This window comes from Mycteria americana, chromosome 7, assembly GCF_035582795.1.
Source record: "Mycteria americana isolate JAX WOST 10 ecotype Jacksonville Zoo and Gardens chromosome 7, USCA_MyAme_1.0, whole genome shotgun sequence".
NCBI classification, from domain to species: Eukaryota; Metazoa; Chordata; class Aves; order Ciconiiformes; family Ciconiidae; genus Mycteria; species Mycteria americana.
In genome coordinates this window covers 9,177,354-9,199,140 of record NC_134371.1, presented here as the reverse complement: position 1 = coordinate 9,199,140, position 21,787 = coordinate 9,177,354, and the positions used below count along the sequence as shown (strand labels likewise).

Here is a 21,787-nt window from a genome sequence, read left to right as displayed (position 1 = left end):
TCGAATATGGTAACAGGTCGTATGTCACCATATGTAGAAAATAGCCTGAAGAAATTATCTAAAATTATCTGAAAGGACCACATTCTTTTTTGATTCCCTACAGGCTAGTGGTTTGGGTAATTTTCCACCCTGAGTGTGACTCAAAGCTCATGAAACACTATGGGGATTTTGCAATTGATTTCTGTGGGTTTTTTGATTGGGAGCTTATTTACTTTATTTATAAAATAGCTTTCTAGAAGCCCAGTTACTCATTACAGTGAAAACCCTCGCAGAAAATTATCCACCAAAGCTATTTGTTCTGGGATTAAAAAAAAGAAGATACAACAAACCATTCCCGCTTCAGCAGAGAGACCTTTGCATTTTCTAACCATAAGTCCTTCTTTCATCTCGAGCCTTTGATGATTCAATGGGTCATGAGGACACAATGGTGAAGAAGGAAATATTTGAGTACATTTCAAACACACTCAAACTTTGTGGGTTTAAAATGTACTTACAGACCTGAGGCTGGTCAAAATCTCCTGTGTTTTCTGTTACGGTTCTTTTGAATCATCCAGGCAGCACCCGAAGCATGTGAACCGCACACCTCTGAGCCCTGGCACCACCATAACATGGACATAGTAGTACACGTGGAGGAAGTTCCTCTTCTACTGTCTGCAAAATGGCAGGTGAGCAACATCAACATCACTTTGGGCTCTAGCAAACCCACCACTCATTTAAGCTGAAACCACCAAGTTTCACGCAACCTTGGAAAAAAGCACTGTGTGTCAGACCAACCATATAACTTACATTCACCAACAGGGACAAAGAAATAGGGTTAAGACAGATGTAAAATCATACATAAACACAGTAGAAACAAGAAAATAGGTTTAATCATAAGCTCCCTGAAACTGGAATTGAATTTGTATTTAGATGATGAGTCATAGCCAGGAAAAGCACACAAAGTGTGGGGTTTTATAGCAAAAATTTTGCTTAGATGGTACTGCAGTCAATAGTTTCCCATACCTAAGACCCCTTGAGGTTTCTTCATCCAACTGTAATTTACATCTTTAGATGTCCATGGTTTCTCTTCAAAACCATCCTTTAAAGCTTGTCAATGTTTTCCTAGTTGGAAATGAAATGGTAATTCAGCCTGTCAAATTTTTCTCTGGTGTTGGGGAGAAAAAATATATTGTGAACTGGCAGATGTAATCGCCTTCAAAGAAGTAATGTAGAGTAATAATCTAATATTACTTTTCTATTATTATTTATCAAACTGTATTTAACTCTGAGAGCTGCTATTAGGATTTGCGTTGCTCCCAAATGGAAGCAGGCAGGAAGGCAGAGATTGTCATGCAGTTCCAGCACATTAACCAATCACACAGCATAACTTATGTCAACGCATAGACATAAAACAGACAGTGCAATCGCTCACTAATGTCACCAGAGCAGTTAGGACATAAAAGGGATACAAATGGACAATTTAAAAACAAATAGCTAATTGAGAATGGTTACAAATACTTCCCATGTGGCCTTGAGCCAAGAAACATACAATGAGAGGTAAAAAAGGATGGACGGAAGGGTATGTTGTAGAAACGATCTATCTGGCAGGTGACTGGCAAAGGGGACGGTGTGCGGTGACCGCCTGCCAGGCGGATCTCCCAGGCTCGCCTGCCATGGTAAATAAAGCTAAATAAAGCTCTGCCTCAGGGGTCACGCTCGGAGCGGTCGTTCGGCTGTTCTTTTGCAAATATTTGTTATTCAAAGCCCCGAACAACAGGAAAGCGGTAGCCTGGTGCACCTTCCTGAGGGCTTTTTTCCCCTGAATCCCTGCCAGGAGTCAGTCTGGTGACACACGCCAAGGTGTGCGGCGGTGTGGCACGTGCCAGCGCCTGATGCACCAGTCCTGACGCAGCCCAGGAGACACGCTGAGTAACCGTTCCTCCTCCTCCTCCCCGCTTGTGCCTGCGCCAGGGAGCTGCCAATTTGTTCTGTATGATACTGGGAACATCTGCTATTACCAGACTTCACATTTTTGCCCCTGAGAGCCCTGGTTTTGGGGGACACGATACGCTGTGCAGAATATTTTGCCACTGACAGGGCAGCCTTGGCATCTCCGAAGCCGGAGCGGCAGCAGTGGCCCGCACACGTGTGTGTGCTGCTCCGTGGGGGGGGATTTTGTGTACGTGTGAACTTTTGGCACAGCCCAGGGACCTCTTTCTGCTCGGTGAGCTGGAAGAGCACCGTGCTTAGCCAGCTGATTTTGGATCCCAGGGCTGCACAGCCACAATTAGCTGACTGCTGCGGTGTGTTTAAATACAGATCACTGCATGCCAGACACTACTCATCTAGGTGACTCCATCTAATACTTACGATTACCTGTGATAACTCCCCAAATATGACACCGAGTGGGGCTGTTTGTTTTTAAAAAGTCCCAGCTGTCAGAACATGGGGTCTCTCTGCCCTGCGCAAAGACATTTGATAGAAAGCAAGCTTCCAAGGACAAAAGGCCTTTGCTCTGCTGATCGTTTCCAAACTGAAGTTCTCCCCTGCTAAATCTCCGTGTGCCTTTTGCCAAATTGCTCAGAGGATATGGGTTGGCTGCTCTACCCGGGCTCAGCTGCCAGAGAGGAAATCTCAGCCGTGACCATGCCTGCTGGGGACAGAGCAGAGATTTCCCTCTCCATATCTCTGCACAGCAGCAGTGCGGGGATGCCTCTGCAATGTGGTCAGCAGCTCCTTACGTGATCTCCAGAGGACGGCTTAGGGAGGACCTGCGTGATGAAATTAGGCAGCCCAGGTTCTGTTAGTCAGCCTGAACACGAGACAGTCAAGGAGAATTACAATGCCAGTTTAAGCCCACTGGCCTTAATAAGAAATTCTGTGTCTTCTGTAGTTACTCATATTTGCTGGAGCCAGGACCTGTCTTTGCCATCATGAGGGACATGGCCTTTTAGCACTCGGTTATGTGAAGGACGAGGCACGCCACATGCATGCTATGTGCTCTGTGCTCTGCTGGTACAGGACTGCTCCGCAGCTCCGGGAATACGATGAACTTATTGGCCGATATGCCAAGGGCTTGCAACTGGGCACTGCCACGTAGAGCAGAATAGGCTAAAGTAATGCTTCTTCTGACCCAGTACAACAGTTCTTGTTTTGCTCCAAAATGGGTAGATCTAAGAGCACTGCAAAGGGGGTCTAGTTTCCTCCCTGGAAATCTAGAATAACCAGACACTTTCAATTACTTTATTATTTTTAAAATATACACAAAGTACCTACCCTCAAATTCCTTCCCTTGTGAATGGACCACGGTGTGGCACTGAGTGAGGTGCTGCCTTCTCCAGGACTGTGCGGTCATGGGGCTTGTCAGATGGGGATACCTGCCTGCCTGAATTATTCGGAGTGACTTTGAATTCTCATTCAGTTCTCTGATATCACAGTTATTATGCAGATGTCACTCAAATTACCTCCCGTTGAAGTGTTTACTGATATCAGAAATCCTTGAATGCAAAGGTCAAAAAAACTCCTGTATCTTACCTGCAGAATTCCCAATGCTCAGGGACTTTTCTGCTCAGAAGCCAATTTCTTTACCTTTTTCTTTACAGGTTATATTTAGCTGCATCAGTTTTTGTTATTAGAGCTACAGCAACAGGAAATATCTCTGGAGCTCTCACAAAAGTCTCAGTGATGGTTGTAGAAGGATTCCTATCGATACGAACAGATTTTGTTCATTCAATTCCTTCCCTCTTCCCCACCAAACTGGACTGAACTGAACCAAACCAAACCAAACCAAACCAAACTAAACCAAACCAAACCAGTGCTTTGGTTTTCCAAGCTTACAATGTTGTGGAAAACATAATTGACAGCTGAGAAAGAATGAGGGCTTGACTAGGTTTCTGAAGCCTAAAAAGTGGCAGCTGGAGAACAGCAGATGTCTAAAATAGCAATGAAACACATACATTTTGGGCTCGATCCTGCAAAAGCAGATGCCTGAGAGACACCTTCCACCCAGGAGGAGGTGATCCATCCACAGCAAGTGACCCATTGCTGCACAGGGTATTGTTATGGTAAGACCCCTCAAAAGCCACCAGTCGTGGCATGTGTCAGGTGAAAAGTTTGCTGCCCCAGCTGACAATCTTCCTGTCTGAAGTTTAAAGAACAAAAATTTCTAGGAAAGGGTCATTTAGGGGAAGTCATTCCTCTAAAATGCACTGCTTGTTTGACATAGTGACACTGCTGGTGACCTTACACGTGTTAAAATCACCGCCAGATGCTGACGGATGAGTTTCTCCCACCAGCAACACTTGCTCTACGTTCACACCTCTCTTCTGCAGTCCTGAGGCTGCGGCCAGCACTCTCCTATTTCCATTTTCTCTTCCTCCCTTTCCCTCTTGCATTTTATTAATCGCTCACAGGGTATGAACAAAACAGCTCTACAGGACCACCTGGGAAATAAACCCACCCAAAGGTTTGAAAAGGCACCTGAAATTACCGCTGCTGGTGTGTAAGTACAGAGATACTGCTCCCTACCTCCCTATTTCTGCAAGCAGACAGGGGCGAGCTCTGCCCAGGGTCTAAGCTGACGAGATGCCGGTGAGCCCTGTTTAGCACAGTGCTCAGCCCCAAGTTAATAAGTCCCACTGAAAGGCATGGTGTGAGCTGAAGGCAATGATAATTGGGAGCACATGGCTTCCAGCCAGTCCAACGCGTGGGCAGATATCATCTCCTACAAGTTAACCTTGGACCATCCTGTCCATGACAGTGTTTTAACGCAGAAGAACATTAGCCTGGGGAAAATTCAATTAAAGAGGAGACTTGCAGAAGTACATGAGGCAGTTAGATAACCAGCTCCCATGGAAAGTCCACGGAAAGCTGCTGCCAAGCTGGTGTTTGTGGCTTCAAAATATCTGCTTGGGATCGGATTATCAAAAGAGCTGAACACCTATGCAGCCTTTGCAGGAAAGTTCAGCAAATGGACCAATTCTCCAAAGAGACTCGGTGTCCTGAGGGCAGCTCTGCTGCCGGAACTCATGAGCACATTTTCCCAAGCAGATGCCGGCAGTAATGTCTCGTTAGAATACCTGAAGAGTGTGTTTTGCTAATTGGCACTGTAGATACATGCACCTCTGTTTTTGTTTCACTGGAGCCTGATTTTTTGTGATTACATTTAATAGTGACTGCAAGGGGAACTGAAGGAGAGGAAGCAAGGGAGGGAAGGGGGAAAGAAAAGAAAAGAAAGGCAAATGTGTCTGGTTGTGACAAGACAAGCTGTCTGGCAAATCTCGCTACAAAGGAGAGAGGTTTTGGAAGGATGAGTCTGAGCATTACTGACAATTGTTCTTTCATCAGTGATATTTAACTTCTTTCATTCCCAACTGAGTGCTGCCTTTGTCTGTGGACTTAAAATCTCTCCTTCCCTTTCCTTCTCTTCTGTGTAATTCCCTGCTCCCCTGGGAGATCCAGTAACGCATTTATTCCTCTGTCTCCTTCAGCCTATTCCCTCCAGCAACCCCACTAAAGTGGGCTGGTGGGCTACCAGTAATCAGCTCACTTTCAAGCTGCTTGTCATCCCCCAGCCACTGTGCAATGTATTGCGCACACGCTCATCCTCACACACACACACGCATACAAACAGAAAACATCTCTGACGGCTGGATGCACCATCCAGATGTGTAAAAGGTATATAGGGCAATGGTTTGGCTGGGGGAGAGGAGGCACTGTGTGTGTGTGTTGTCTGGAGGGGGGTGCGGGAGTGGTGTGGGCTGATGGCTGGAGGCAGGACACCTGCAAAAGGCATAAAGGCTTCACAGGGGTTGGAGCTGGGGCTGCAGACCTGTGGCTGGGGGTTACTGTGCTTTTAGATGTGTGATGTCTGTGTGCTGACCTCAGAGATAGTCACGGTGTGCTGCTGATGTCCTGGGGACAAGGAAGACTTTGGCCATGGCTCTGGCATTGTCCTCCACTGTGTTTTGGCTTGGCACGTTAACCCTGGAGCCCATCGGCTGGTCCTGTTGTTGGTGGAGCAGTAGCCGGGGCGGGGGTGAGAGGCAGGCGGGGGACACCCTTTGCATCCCTCCTACTTCTCCAGTGCCACCACTGAAGAGAAGCTACAGGCCACACTCCTAAAGATTCAAAACCTGTAAGAGACAATCAGCATAGATGCTGTTTACCTTTTCTCATCATGTCTGTAAGATGTAGAGCTCCGGCCACTGGTCCAAATAAACATTTTAGAGGGTTGCCCAGTGTTGGTTTTGCTCACTGCAGTGGGACGATGGAAGGACCTGGGGGAAGAGGGACAATTTTTGTCACTGCCTATCCAACGCAGCAGACCACGTTATATCCAGCGTGCCAAATCCCTGTGGCCATGCCCAGTGTGCTCTGAAGATGGACCATTTGTTAACTCAAGGTGAGATGTAAAATAATGGGGATGACGGATCAGTGTGTGGGAATGAAGGATAAATCTCATCAGCCCCACTGGCAAAATGTGATCCTGGCTAATCAGGCTTAGCTGTCCTCCACACTGCAAAGGATTTGCACCATGGACAAGAAATCACCGGTAGTTTAAGAAAAGGTAATAGCTGCATCCAATGTTCTTATGGCAGTATTTTGGGCATAGAAAGTGGCTATTGTTTAAGCGCACACACGTTCATTACAGCTTATTGGTTGTACGGCAGCTCTCGGTGCGATGAGGCTCTCAAGGAACATTTCTGAATGAGGCACAAGTATGAGACGTAAGTGCAGCATTTTGTGGAAATGTAACTGATGTGACAAAGATGTCTCTTCCCATAGAGAAATTACTGTCCCAAAGCCATTTGGCCAGACCAGTTAGATTCCTGCCCAGGGGCTTCTTTGTTTCACAGCAGGGTATGAGACCTGCTGCCTTCTCTCAGGCTCTCAGGGTCTTCTGAAGAGGAGAAAAGTCTGAGGTGTTTCATTTTAAGGACTGAATTTGAACCCTGTACTTCAATTAGAGCTCATAGAATCAGAAATACAGAGTTGAAAGGATCTCAACAAGTGTTGCTGCTCTCTTGCCCTGATTCAAGGCACATTCACTCCATCTATGTTATTTGTAGCAGATTTTGGTTACCCTAGATCAACTGAATGTGAACAACCATCTTTCCAGATAAGAACTTCATTGCCAGGCTGGAAGCATAGGCTGTATTGAACCTGCTAGTGGGGCTACAGCTCCCCTTGTAGCTCCTCTTAATCTGCTCCTGGTTTTAGTGAGGCTCAGTTAAAATCTCGATCTCTGAGAACTGGGCCCTTCTTGGTGAGGGCTGTAATTCACATTATTTCATGACACAGCACTTTGTGCTTTTACTGCATTCAGAGAAAAGCTTAAGAAAAAAAATATTCCAGATACCACATACTTTAATGCCAAAGTTTTTCATACACTGGGGGACATTCTTTAGCTCACTGAAAAATAAACCTGGCTGTTGATGCTGTCAGCAGGGAAGGCACATGAATTCCTCAGTGCTCCTCACCTGAAAAAGTCTGTAATGTCACTATCTACATAATCATGCAAAGGGCTAATTTCAATATTTGCATAGTGGCGAACCTGAGAGAATACTTACATCCTGTAGAGGTGGCTGCAGGGGAAGACTAACATGGATGGGGGCCAAAATCCACCCGTACGCAGACAGGCTGATGGGTGCCAAGGGACCGGGCTCTCCATCTGGAGTCAGCCTAGAGCCCCGCCACAGGGTCCACGGCACGGACCCAGGCCTAACTCACAAACTGGGCAAACTGGTGACCCCATCACCTCCTCCCTGCTGGGATCCTGCTGCTCCCTGTTGCTGCAATGCTCAGAGATGCTGGCTCGGGACTGGGGCTTGCAGGCAGGGACCTTGCTTGAAATAACAGACAGTAATATCTGACAAAGCTTTTGTGCTGTATTCATGCTCAGCAAATTGGTCAAGAAGGTGGCCCAAAAGAAGGGAGACAGAAGGAGGTGAATCTCCCCCAGCCCTTTCCCTGACTCTGTGGTCATCACTGCAGCTCTGAGAGCCAAAAAAGAGTATTTTCTTTCCTTACAACCACTGTAGTTAAGTATTGGGGATTAAGCAATAAGAAGAGGCACTTCCTCCCTTAAATAACTATAGTTTAGAAGGCGAATAGCATCTACCAGGATCTAATCAATATAGCCACCGACCAAGAAGTGTTTTTATAGTGATCATGGCCAGAAATTTGGGTCGCAGGACCTTGGGTCTCATCGTCACTCTGGCATGTAAGATTGCACTTACGCTACCCCAGACAGCACAACGGTGACTGCCAAGCCTGTGCCGAACGAGCTGGAGTTTCTGCATCGAGCAGGGCAGGAGGGCTCAGAGCAACGATCCAAGGGCCTGGAGGCCACACTGGATATTGGACTGAGACCCGTCCCAGGCTGAGCCCCTTAATGCTGGAAAATAAAATTATATGTATATATTTGTCACTGCACTCTTTAGGATGTCACAGGTGAGTTGCACGGCAGGAAAGCCTGGCTGGCTGTGCTGCCACAGCTTGAGTGGTTCCAGAGCCGTCAGGAGACGGTGGTGAATGCTATTAGAGAGTCTGTTCTTAATTAAGCAAAACTTGGGCACACATTAGAGGTGATCAGCAGCTTCTGCTGCCTGTCTGAGTCAACAGGGACACCTGGGCAGGACTGCCTGGGCAGGGAGGCAGGTTCACAAGCTCCAGGAGCAAATTTCAGGAGCACCACTGGTGCGAGAACTGGGTGAGAAGGGTCTGTCCCACCGAGGAGATGCCAGGGGAGGAAAAGGGATGTCTTTCTTCCCCCCAAAGTCAGAGTGATTTCAGACAGTGCCAGTGCCCTGGAGCAGTCCATATGTGATAGCATTAACGCTGCCTGGGCAGTCCAAGCTAACCATCACTATTTAACACACAATTACACGCCTAATTTTGTGTAAAATTGTTACACTGATGACATCACAACAGAGGTCAGATGTAAGCGACTAAAGTCCATGTTTCCTTTAGGTGGGGGTTAGCTGTAAGGTAAGAGCCTTTTGCAGAACAGTAACAACACAAACTCCCCAAGATCTCCTTTGAAGGCCTTCGGAGGACTTACGACTTAGAACGGTTACAACCTACACGACCACGTCCTGCTCTATCAGGTCAGTTAGCAAACTTCCATACCTTTCTCCTCCCCTGAGTGAATCCCAAGGCAGGACTGTGAACCCTGTTCCTTCTTTGTCCCCTCTCTCTTTTCTGAGAAAACAAGTAGCACTACTTTTTTTTCCCCGTTGCCTCTCTGAGTCAGCTGCTGGCAAGGTATTTTTATCATGCAACAAGTAATCAGCCTGCGAAACTCATTACTGCAGGATGTCAGCCTGGCATTTAGAGTAAAAGTGGATTGTGCTATTTCTTGAACAGACGGAGCACCTAAAATCATGACAATACCTGTTAAAAAAACAGTTTAGACGAGGCGCTTCAAGCTGCTTTTTTGACTATCAGGAGTCTGTAGGGGATATTTCTATAGGGCAGGTTACCAGCAAACTGATGTACTTGATGTGACTTCTGCTGTGTACTCTTAGAGTCAGGATACTGGGTTGGACCCTGTGCTTTCTGCTGGACTTTGCCTGAATATTGCTGTCTTCTTCATTATTTACCCCGTGTGGCATCAACCCAGTTGTCTCTCGGCACGGTTGCCACAGAGACAGGCAAGGAGGCCATGCTTTGGTTTTTACAAAACATGCCTCATAGAATCACAGAGTCATACAATTGTTTAGGTTGGAAAAGACCTTTAAGATCATCAAGTCCAACCGTAAATCTAATACTGCCAAGTCTGCCACTAAACCATGTCCCTACGCACCACATCTACATTTCTTTCATGGCCTTTGGGTCTATTCTGAATAAATGCACAATGTTTAAGAGAGAAATGCAGAGTAAAAAATGTACAATCTCCTATGAATACGTGTACACCCGTGCTCAGGGCACCTCACTGCTCTGCACTGGCTGAGGAGCAGCTCTAAGCGCCCATAACGCTGACACAGTGGGTCTCCCCAGCGCTGACCCACTCCTCCCATCTTCCCCCATTCTCAGCCTTCTCTTGAACATTATCTTCTGGTGAATTTTATGACCTCACTAGAAAACCTGACAAGGTTTCCACTTTTTCAGCCATTGCAAGATGAAGACTTGAGATAGTTCTTATAAGATTAGAACTACTCTGTCCAGACCTAAGGAGTGTCAATAAGTCCACCCAACAGCAACCACCTGAGAGAGGACTGCAGTGTGAAGAAAACATGCTGGGGGGCAGCATTTGCTTCAGATTGCTCCAAAAAAGACGTAATTCGGACGGTCAGCCTCAAAATCCTTAGCTGGTACCTTAGTAACTATATTATGTGCTCTGTTATCCTCACTTTCACCCTGGGCTGGCTGCTTTCCTTTCTCAGGCTTCGGTTTATGTCACGATTTATATGAAATGTCCCTTACCGCTAGGTCACCACATCTGTGAACAGTCAAAGAGGGATATTGCGGACCACGTTTTTAGATGGAAAGCTGGGTTTTATATATGCGTTTATTTGTAATTGCCTCTGTCTATGTTTATGTTAATCACAGGGTTTCTGAGACCTTGGAGAACCATTTACGGCACCAAACTAATGAGCTTTGCTCCCCTTATGGCATTTCATTTCCTGGGCAATGTGGCCACTGTAAAAAGAGAAGCACTTACATTAATTTTACCTCATAAAAGACACCTTGAGTCATCAAAAGCCAACAAAAGCTAAACATTCACCTAAAGATATAATCACTGACCTCTTAAGCTTTGTCTGAATACACCCACGTCCCGCACTGTCCGTGCTGCCAAGCGGTCTGGATGCTTCATCCCAGCACTTCCCAGCCAGAGGATTCATTTGAACCCTGAGGCAGTTCCCTGTGAGTCCTGAAGTTTTCCTGCTAGTCCACCATTTAACCTCTCTCCCTGCCCCAACACAGCGGTCAGTGCCAGTTCTTGAACAGACAGGGCAGCTGCTGTTGCGTGGTGGGAGATACTTGGTCTCTCTCATGGCTGGAGAGACTTTTTTTGGGGTGGTCCCACCCACCGTCGCCCCTGGGAAAAGGAAGAGGCTGGAACCAGGCATCAAAGGCAGCCCATAAGGGGATGGTGGTTCACTTTTGAGGAGAATTTACTGAATACGGACAGTCAGACTTTATGCCCTGACAGGTCTTACCCATGCCTATCTCTGATGATAGTATGTTTTCCTATGGCTTTGCTGAGCCAGAAAACAGGGAGAAGTATTGTGTAATGAAGGATGTGAGATAAATAAAATGGCCTGTTGAATTTCTGATGTAAAGTGTAGCCTGACTGCCAGGTAGTCTGGCATTCAGGTGCCTTAGTACATGGAAGAATTTCCCAGGCAGAGCGATGGTGGTAACTACTAAATTAAGATGCTCCTGACGGATTCAGGAGATGATCCAGGGGAGTTTTCTAGTCCTGGTGTTAAAAGAATGTACGAGCTGGACACAGGACTAAAACCAGTGCCTGAAATTTCTGACTTGTAAGTACGGTCCATGGCAACATGAAGGGGTAGATAGAAGCAGAGCTACACCAGGGAGAAGGTGAGGAGAAACCTAACTGGGTGGTAAAAACTGAGCCTGGGGTATCCGAGCGAGACCTGCTGTGGCCATGGCTGTGGTGTGACATGAAAGCCCGAATACACATGTACCAAGGGAGGTTTTACACACTAGCACTGAAGATGAAAACCAGAAACCAGGTGAACACCTAGCTGGCAATTCCCCTGTTCTGACACAATTCAGAGGGCAGTGTTTCTTGTGTAGTCAGAATACCTATTTTCTCTGCAGGTCTTCATCTGAGCACAGTATCTGCTTGCCCTAATCCCACTTGTCTGCGGCCATAACAGGAGAACAGCAAGCATGGACCAAGAACAGCAATAAGCTAGCTCATAAAAGAAATGCTTCTGCATTAGTAGAAGACAGTTACCACTTCGGGAACATTTAACGCTCTGGCAACAGCAACGCTAAATTGTGAAGCAGCAACAGCGGTATCAAATGTTATATTTCTGCCTCGTGACCGGACTTTGCTGTACTGCACGCTAATGGGCACAGTGCAGGACAGAGCGACATAAATAACCGTTCTTGTTGGAGCATCTCAGGAGCTCTGGCGGTACTAACTGACTAATCCAACTGGCAGATGACCTTGAATTTGGGGTTCCTCGTTATGGCAAGGGAAAAATGGACAACGGGCAGCTGGTGTTAATGTACTGACAACAGTTTAGGAAGCCTGATGGCTAATGATGCTTCATTAATGAATTCACCTCTATTTCTGGCTCTTCTCCTAAATCTCCTCAGAGCTCAGAGCTGAGCTCTCCATCTAGCTTTTGAGTTGAATGAGGGAGACACCCTGGACCCAGGGTGGTCTTGCTGGGCTCCCATGGTACAGGCATGTCTAGGACACTCCATGTCCAAAGGAGGAGGAGAACGGGGCTGCCAGTAACATCGGAAGCCATCCCATGGGGATGCAACTTAGCTTTGTGCAGAACACAGCAGCATTGGGTTTTGTTTTCAAAGGCAAAATTTCTTTTAACTTCAAATCATACTTTATGATTGTTAATTTCCTTAATCTCTTTTCCTTACTCTCTTACAGGAGTAGGAGAGATATTCAGGAAGGCTGAGGTATCTATACCTCTTTGCTACATGACAACATGCAATATGTTCACACTTCAAAATTAAATATTCCAAAGTAAACTCTAAATCTTCCAGGTTTCCATCTCATGATGTTTTTTTCCTCCAGCACTGGCTTTCTGTTTTGAAAAAACTTTCAACCCTTGCCATTTAATGATGCTTGTCATCCTTAGGCTAGTTGCCTGCCTAGTACAAGTCTAAGCAGCCCACACAGAATGGCTGTAGACTTTATTGTCTTTATTCTTCCTGATCTTTTTAATTTTAACTTCCTTCTCCACTTTTTCTTTTTTCTTTTTTTCTTTTCCTTTTTTTTTCCCAATGCCTCTTCCCATACATTACTATCCCCATGATGACTTGTTTCACTCACCCTGGCTGCACCATGTTAGTCTTAATTATTCTGATTTAGCTGATTGAAACAGCAAGTTTTGAAGAATTTCCTGTGTCCCCAGGTCAGCTACAAAGGAGGGAGCTACTGTCTGTCATCACAAACAAGACAGTCCCAACTTCTCTTCTTTGGTGACCTTCTGGCCAACCTCGGAGCAGTCTGACACTATGGCCTCAGCTTCCTCATCTGTACAAGGGATGTGCTAGTCCCATCACTGTACCTGGCAGAGGACATTTTCAGGCCACATCCAGGTAGCAAAACATCTAGTGAAGAGCCAGCCCTTATTACCATCCTCATGTTTTGGTGCGGGTGAGTTTGCAATCCAAGCACGAGGCAATGCTCTTGGCACATTGCAGTCACCGGGGATCAACGTTTGTGAGGCACAGCTGAGGATAATTGTCCCCTTTGCCTGTCAGGACTCTGTAAACATTTTTAGCTTTCTGTGCTGAATTTGAATTTACGTAGCAAGTGACACATTGGACAAGCACTATATTCATCATCTCAGCTGCTCCCTGGCTTCGGAGAAGAGCACAATCTGCCGGTAAAATGGGCTGGCTTTGGGAGGGGGGGCAGCAGTGGCAAGCACTGGGTCCTCCCCCGCAACATGCTCCAGTCAATTGAGCCAAGCGAGTTTTATGAGGAGATCTGCTCTGCCAAAGACCAGGTAGCATTACGTTGATGAGGAAGGATCCTGGGGGTGAGAATGAAGGCAGTGAAAGTGCTGCACTACCTCACTTGATGCTCTCTTTTAAATCTTAGCACAGTCCTCTGTAGTTGCAGAGGGATATATCACCTCAGGTGCTGCGCTGCACCAGAAGAGCTATATGGCCCTGGAGCAGACTGGCTGGCTAAGAGCACATGCGTGGCAGTGAAGATGATCTGTGTCTTGCGATCATGCCGTGATAAACCCAGTGGGAAATGGAGAGACGGTGAGAGGAAGGAGACAAAGTGGAAGCTCACTGCGGCATTGCTCCTCCACTCAGGGCTGGGAGGTGTTTCCAGCTCTAGCTCCACGCTGAAGTCAGTCTCTTTGATGGTCATCAAGAGGGAATGACCTTCTCCACAGCTGAGATTTTGTGGGTACCCACTTGACCCGATCTTAGAGGAGGGTCTTTTGGATACTAAAAAGACTATTTTTAAGAATAATTGGTTGCACAGTGGGAGCTGGACACCTCTGACTACGCTGAGGTGAAGTGGCTTCAGACTTGACTCATATATCCCTGCACCACTGTCATCTCAGGGTCCTGGGATTTACACCCCAAACTGTGAGGCAACAGGGTGTTGGCACTGCCTTTTTACAGGTGATGAACAGAGGCACAGAGCCTGCTGAAGTCTCAAAGTCTCCCGGAAGTGGCCAAAGTGGCCAAACTCTCCCAGGAAGTCTGTGGTGGATATAGTGGAGAAAATAGCCTAAAAGATGGTGGACAACCACCTTCCACCTGGCGAGGAGGGAGGAGAGCCGAGAAACATACAGATTCCCATGTCAGAGAGCAAAGGCAGAGCCTTGCTTTGGGGAAGCACCAAGTCCCATCCATGGGGACATCCCCTCCAGCTCCAGCTTTGTGCAGCTGTGCCTCAGCTTTACACCCCTCCAGAGAAGACCTGATCTGAGAAGTACATGGCTTTTAAATATCCCTGAAGAGAGTGGTTCATTTCAGGAAGGCAGTGCTAAAACCCTGATGGCGTGTTTGCGAGTCGCAGCACGGGGAGGGGAAGAGTGATGCACTGCTAGGGACGGGGAGGGCACCAGCAGCCCTTAGGGAAGCCACTAAGAAGCAGCAGATCACGCGAGCAATGTGGCTGGGGAGAGAGGTGAAGGCAGAGAAAGATAAACAGACGCAGAGCAGCACCCAGAGGAAAAGAACAAACAGCCAGGGCAGATATGGCAGGAGTGGTTTTTCTCCCACCTAATTCCTCGAGCGGGTCAATCATCTTTTATCTCCTTTGAGTCAGTCCCCGTGCCATGGAGAGCACCAGCTGGAACAAAGCAAAGGCAGAGGCGAGCTAAAACTACTGCCCAGCGGGAAGTGAATGCTCTGGCACTATTTATTTTTGAGTCCACATTTGGATTAGCTGTAAAGAGCTGTGTGGATAAGCAAGCAGGCAATTACAGCTGGGACGTGCTGCTCATGAATGGAAACAGCTCCAATCTGCTCAGGACATATTGAAATTCTAATTCAGTTAGATTCCTTTAGTTACAGTGCTCATCACAGACTCTAAAAGAGATGGGATTAATAAATAAATACAACTTTTATGTTGCCTTTGGTCTGCCTTCTCTGCTCCCCTTTCCCCCCTCCCCAATTTTAGCTGTTGTTTGACTTTATTTTCTGTGGCAAAATACAGCAGTCTGCATTTAGTCTGCTTGTTAATTTTTACGAGGACCTAGCAGACTGCAGCTGGCTGAACGCGTGCACTAACTAGTGGGCAGTCAGCATGAACGCTAGACCACTGCTGAGGTTTCACATCACATCTTACTAAAGACCATTACCCAGAGACGCCTGTTCATACTGCAAAAGTGCAGGTGTGACACTGAGGCACAGAGCAAGGCATTTGCACAAGCTCTTCACTGACTTCATCCCCGGTTCAGACCAACGCTCAAGTCCACCAGCCCGCACCGCTCCCCCAGTAAGCAGGTTGGCTTCCTGCTGTGGGTATTGGTGTAAAGCTACCTTGCCATTGCAAGCAAGCACTTTTGCACCGGGTTTGTGCAGGTAAGTTAGTAAAAGATCTGATCCAAACCAGTGGCCAGGGAAGAGGACCAGGAGTGCTGGATCAGTCCTGCCAGTGTGACCTGGAAACTCAAGCAAGTTATTTAACTACGTGCTGGTTGAGTTTCCTTGGCTGTCAAGGAATGATGTTGTATTAAATCTGCTGGCATATGCAAGGACAGTGAGTTGAGATGTAAATGTCTGAGATTGTCAGATTGGAGGAATGAGGGGAGCGTGAGCTTGGTTCTCCAGCTGCCCGGCAGTCATGCTTCCCTCATGACTTGTCTCTTGGACCTGCTGGAGGACCTCTGAATGTAGAAGGATGTCTACAGACAGGTTGTGACTAGTACTGACCACATCAGCTCAGAAACCTGGTTATGACAGACACTGGGTAGAAGTTACTTATCTCCCTTGAAACTAAGAAAAGGGCTTGATGGGGAAAGACGGATATAATAACTTCATACTACTGATACTGAGGCACGGAGCTGTGAAATAAGCACCTCTGTGGTAAAAGCAAACACTCAGCTTGGATCTCATGAGCATCTTTCCTCTTGGTCTTGTTACAAAAGGGGAAATTTTGCAGCATAAACGCTCTGTTGTAGCTCCTCATCCTTTCAGGATGCAGACTTCACCATCTGTAGCCCTCTTAGTTGAATACGATCAACCGTTGTGTCAAAATCACAAAGCAGAATTTTGTGCCCCAGTGCTGTAGAAAAGCACCGGAAATATTTTTTCCTGCATACATTTAATGCAATTTTCACAGAATTTAATCTTTTAAGTGTCCTTATTTTTTTAAATGTAATTCTGTAGAGGCAGCCTCCTATTGTCTCTCGAGTCCAAGTTGTGTGCAATATGGCTACATCTCAGTGGACCACTGAACTCATGCACGTGCTCTCTGGAGCTCCGTGTTTGCTTTGCCCACTGGTAAGGATCTCCAAGTCACATCTTAGGGACAGAAACCTATTGCCTGATTGGAAAAACAACACAAAATCCTAATTCCTCCAGGGAAGGTGCATGCCCCAGGGAACGATTTCCAGCGTAAGAAGAAGGAAGCGTTTCTAATGGATTCATTTGTAGTTAGGACACAGATCAAATCCAGCCTGATGAGCAAGACTGGGAGAAAGTTAGAAAATAAGTGGGTTACATTAAGGCAGAGTATTAGAAAGACAGGGAACACAACATAAAAGATAATAGCGATGTGCACACACAAGAGAGAGTAGGAACGGCTGCATATTGCAGAAAGGTAGTAATGAAATCTACAGAAGTAGTGGTATGAAGTGGATGGGAAATCTGGCGGAGTCAATGAGTCAAATGACTACTGAGACAAGGCTCATGAGCCAGGCTTAGTACAGCGCTGCATCAGTCTATTAGGTCAAAAATCAGTGTAAGCACTAAATCATCTGCTTTGTGGATGAGTTCCGTGCATGATACATTGGACGGTACAGATGCAGATTTAGCCTCCTTAGAAAACTAATAGCTTGAGAGCTTGTGAATCTCTTTATAGATGTGTTCTTGTAATATACTTTTTAGCATAAAACTGATTTTTCTTGAGAGTCAGGAAAAAAGATAATGAGAAAGAACAAAAGCAAAGTCTCTATAAGAGAGAACAGTGTACATATGCCCTCTACGCAATTTTGAACCAACAAAGAGAACAAAATCTCTGCAGTCCTCTGAGGCCAGCAGAGCACTCTGAACAGTGAAGGGCCCATGTCCATGAAACAAAAACCCAATGTATTTTGGTCTCATAACTGGTCTAGAAATGAAAACAATGGCAGGAGCAGGCACAGATGCTTCCATTCCTCCTATGGCAATAATCTATATTAATTACAGCAAGCGTCCAGCTTCGAACAATGTCACTGCAGTGCTATTATTGTTGAAGAGTATTGAGTTTCCAAGGAGGTGAATGTCTTTTTCTCTCCCTAATCATGATTACTCGGCTTAGTACTTGGGCTAAGCTTTCATTTAACCAAGATAAATGGACATTTCCAAAACCAGCAAGTTAACACTATGCATCACATTATTACTCTCTTAGATTTCTTGCCTCGTGTGCTATTTTACTCGGCTGCTAAACACAAATAACAATAAGAATAGGAAGGAGGAGCTGTGCAGGATCCCATACAGATTAAAGATCAAAAAAATAAATAAATCTGTTTTCAACCCATTATTTTGTCCTATTCTGTGCTAGCATTTCCCCTCAATCAACATAACATAACAACATTATTTTGTCCTGTAATTTCCCTTTCTTGAAACATGAGTGCCCACACCATATTTCTGCAGACACCACCAGCCTATCTGACTAATATTTTGTTGCTTTCTATTTGAAATTCCTATTTATTATTTAAGCTTATGTGCCAATACTGTAGGTTAACATTCAGAAGACCAGATGGGAAATTAGAGGCAAAACTTCTGTCAGTGGTAACGCGACTTCCATGCTTCATTTCCCCCAGGGCACAGTGAATATTTCCCTTTTTGACAGTGCTGGGCAAAACTTTCCTAAGGAACCGGTGGCAGCAAAACTGCACTGGCAACTCACTGAAGTTGTCAGGATGCAGGAATAGATTTTCGGGTGCTGGGCCATTTGTGAGAAGTTATTTTGTAGTAGCTCCTGGAAGATACCCATCTCAGTACAGAAGTTCAAGTGCAAAAATAGCCAGCAAGAATTGCCTTTCTAGCAAAGTCAGCGAGAGGTCTGGCACTGAACAGCTTCTCCTGCATAGGCAAGTTCACCTCACCACATCGCTGCCCAGCGGTCCTGCTTTTGATGACCAGGGCAGGCTGCAGATCCAGGAGAGGTCCTAACTTTAGGTGCCTAAACCCTGCTAATGCCATTATTTCAGCGGCCATCCCGCTCCCCACTCCTCTGTCTCTATGGGGACCGGCATTTGCAATATGAGGGACTTCACAAAGCGGGAAGCGGTTCATCTGCTGTAGGCACAAAACTCCTCACCATCAAGGAGTGACACTCAGACAAGTGTCCTGCCTCTGTCTTGGGGACACTCCCCAGCTGGAGACCCCCGTGGCACCTCACTGGGATCGATCATCACCGTGCTCTGCCGGCTTTGCTCTGGGCAGCAGGGCTGCACTGCCGATGCCAGCCGGCTGCCGCTCAGCAGTTGCTGAATGACAGGAACTATCAGGATCAAGACAAAATTCAGTGTCCTAACACCCCAAATGTCACACGGGAGATTAAAAGCAGCTTCTGGCTGCTAAAACGTGCATTGAAGACACGCTAGAGGCCTGCCCAGAGAGCAAGAGCTTGCCCCGACCCTTGAGTGCCATGCGGATGGGACTTGTTCAGATAATTACCACCAGATACAGCCTGCACCATCTTATCTTCTCTGGACTTTTTCTATAAGGTGTCCATCATTTGGCCAGCCTCCAGCCACCTTCTTCGCAACAACAAAAGGCTTTTACTAAACATTTGATAGTGCCATTAATGAAACAAGGAAATAGATGCTGAAAATCAGGACATGTGGGTTATATCTGTATTCTCTACTTTTTAGGGCAGTTTAACAATTGCCTGTTAATTTTCACCCTTTTTGATGCTTTTATGAAAGGTCTTTCTGCCTTTCTGCAGAAAGAAAGGTCTTTCTGCAGAAAGAGAATGCTCTTTCTGCCGCTGTCTCTCCTAAGAATTCCTGAGCCCCAGTAATCATGTGAATTACATTCAAATCAAAATGCAGAAAAGCTGTGTTTTCACATTGACGTTGAAATCTTGTAGGCCATTTCCACCTCCCATGGGATACAGCAGGTGTGTATCTCATTAATAAAGATGCTTTACAGCATAGCTTGTGACCGAGGAGGCTGCTAAGGTAAGTTTAACCAAAAATGTTTCTCATATATAGATATTTCCAAGGTCCTATCTTGCTACTAAAAGCTGGTATTTGAATTCTTCAATTTATTTATATCAACTTAAGCAAACATACCTGTGGGAAACTTGTTAAGGCACCAGCTAACACCAGGCAGGTGCCTTGAGCTGGCCCTGTTGTAATGCTTGTGTGGCTCTTGCTGTAATGCAGTGTAGCAGGTAAATAAAAGCTGGTAGTCTTCCTCCTAATGTGTTCAGAGGGCTTTTCTCCCATATTGATTTGCTAGTAGCAATTCAATTACAGAAAATATTGTCAGAGGCTGCTGTAATATGGACTGCATTTTTATTTCATAGGGTGTAAAATTTAACTTTCACCCCCACTTGCTCCTCTTCCTTACACTGGAAATGCTGTCATGAATTCCCCAGCTCAGCTTTTTTTTTTTCTCCTTTTAAAGCTGAGGTACAAGCATAATGAAGTCTATCATTTCAATGCTCTTTGGTACGTACTTCAGAAGAGAGCAGGTACTTGATTTGCTTCTTATTTACATTAGCGAGGTCAGGAGGCGAATGCAGAAGCAAGCGAAGGGGTAGGGCAATGCCATGGAATCTGTCAGCACTGGAGCAGAGGCATTTCTTCAGTTTGCTGTGGTCCCTTGGGAAATCCTAACAGCTGGACTAATGTTGGATGTAATTTAAGAAATACTCTCCCTAAACTGGCAGGACGTTCAGTGTCCAAACATAATCCCTGCTGAAAGAATGCTCAAAAACTGAATTTTGACCTTCATGCAAGCCAAAAAAGAGACTTTTCAGTATCTGTAAAGATTTAAAAAACGATGCTGAACATTTTGTCCAATAATAGCTTTTTGATTTCTTCATACTGTTTGTATTTATTTTTACCTTTTGCCACAATGGAAATTCAAGCCCAATATTCAATCACAGTCAAGTATTTTATCACCTTTCCCCTCAAATGCCTGAGTCAGATGCTTAAAATGTAGCAGCAGAAGCACTGGAGTAGTGGATATATAAGTACATGGAAAAATCAACCTTTTGCACTATAGCCCAAGGAAGTGCCTTTTCTTTTTTTCTTTATCCTGGTGGAGTGATTTGCTATCAGAACATGTTGCCATCAGAAGTGATCTGCTATTGGTGCGTACAGCTATTGGAAAATGTTGCTACTAGAGTATTTTGGTTGCCAGAGAGCTCCCCAGTCAGACCAGTTTGCTGGTGCAAAGTTCTGAGCTCACAGCAGAAGCCCTGCTATCAAATGCATTTGGCAACTGGGAATCGGCAATTTGCTTCCTCTCACTCAGGTGCAGAGAAAAAAAATGTTTATTTAATCTGGAAGGTGGAAAGCTGGAGTGGAACAAGAATGACCACCACTCTTCACCTTTCCAGCCTCCCTTTATTTCCCCAGGAATTTTGCTTTTCTTCTACCACCACCTTGAAAGCTCTCGCTTCCTTCACCGCTGCTGGAGCAACAGTGCTTTTGGCAGTCAGCTCCTTCTGGGGCTTTCTAGTCCCAGGCTTAGTCTCACGTGAAGATGACCATAGGGTGACAGAAGATGCTCACCTAACCCATTGCTACCATCAGTCCTACCACAGGACGCCAACACTGGCGTTGAGGTTGTGGGAGAGGAAGGACTGACTAGGAACCAGCACACCCGCTTCTGTTTCTGCAGGTTTCGATGCACAAAATGAATTCCTGTGGGGTATGCAAGTATTGGGCATTGGCCACTTAACAAAGATATCCATGTGTGGGTTCTTACTCCATGTACCCCATGGTAAACACAAACCCGTTGACTGGCCTGGAAAGTCAGGTTGACTCCAGGAGCGGCCTGCCCCTCCTTTCTGCTCGTCTCTGAAAGAGCATCGCCCCAGTTGTTAGCTTGGCAGTACTTGGAAGAGTACCAGCAATTGCAGTAAGTAGCTGACAGTATTTCCTAAGCGTTTGTATTTTCACTTCTATGGAAAACATGGAGCTGATCTAGGAGTACTTAATTTGGGAGCTGTAACTCAGTCGCAGTGAAAAGCAGCACTGGCAGACCACCCGTGGATTTCAGCAGATCAGATCCCCCGTAGTTAAACTAAATGTCATCACACTGTACATGGCTGCTGATTTCAGGTTCGCTAATTTGTAAAACAATGTGAAGGAAATGCGCAGTTGTGAGTGGAGCAGCTGAATTATAGGTACTTAGGCAGCACTGTAGGGATATGAATTCTGTTTATTGCACAAACCTGCCTCTATAATTAATAGAAATAGTAACATTTCCT

The 21,787-nt window shown here is 45.9% G+C and overlaps 1 protein-coding gene across 2 annotated transcripts in view; it reads right to left on the bottom strand.

The window, feature by feature from the left end:
- The window catches only part of LOC142413022 (calcium-activated potassium channel subunit beta-2), a 159,803-nt gene that overhangs the window by 11,849 nt on the left and 126,167 nt on the right, over positions 1–21,787 (bottom strand). For both annotated transcript variants that reach the window (XM_075509058.1, XM_075509059.1), the window contains exon 2: positions 6,147–6,257. In XM_075509058.1, the coding sequence (XP_075365173.1) occupies positions 6,147–6,257 (111 nt within the window). The remainder of the gene's footprint in view (positions 1–6,146; positions 6,258–21,787) is intronic.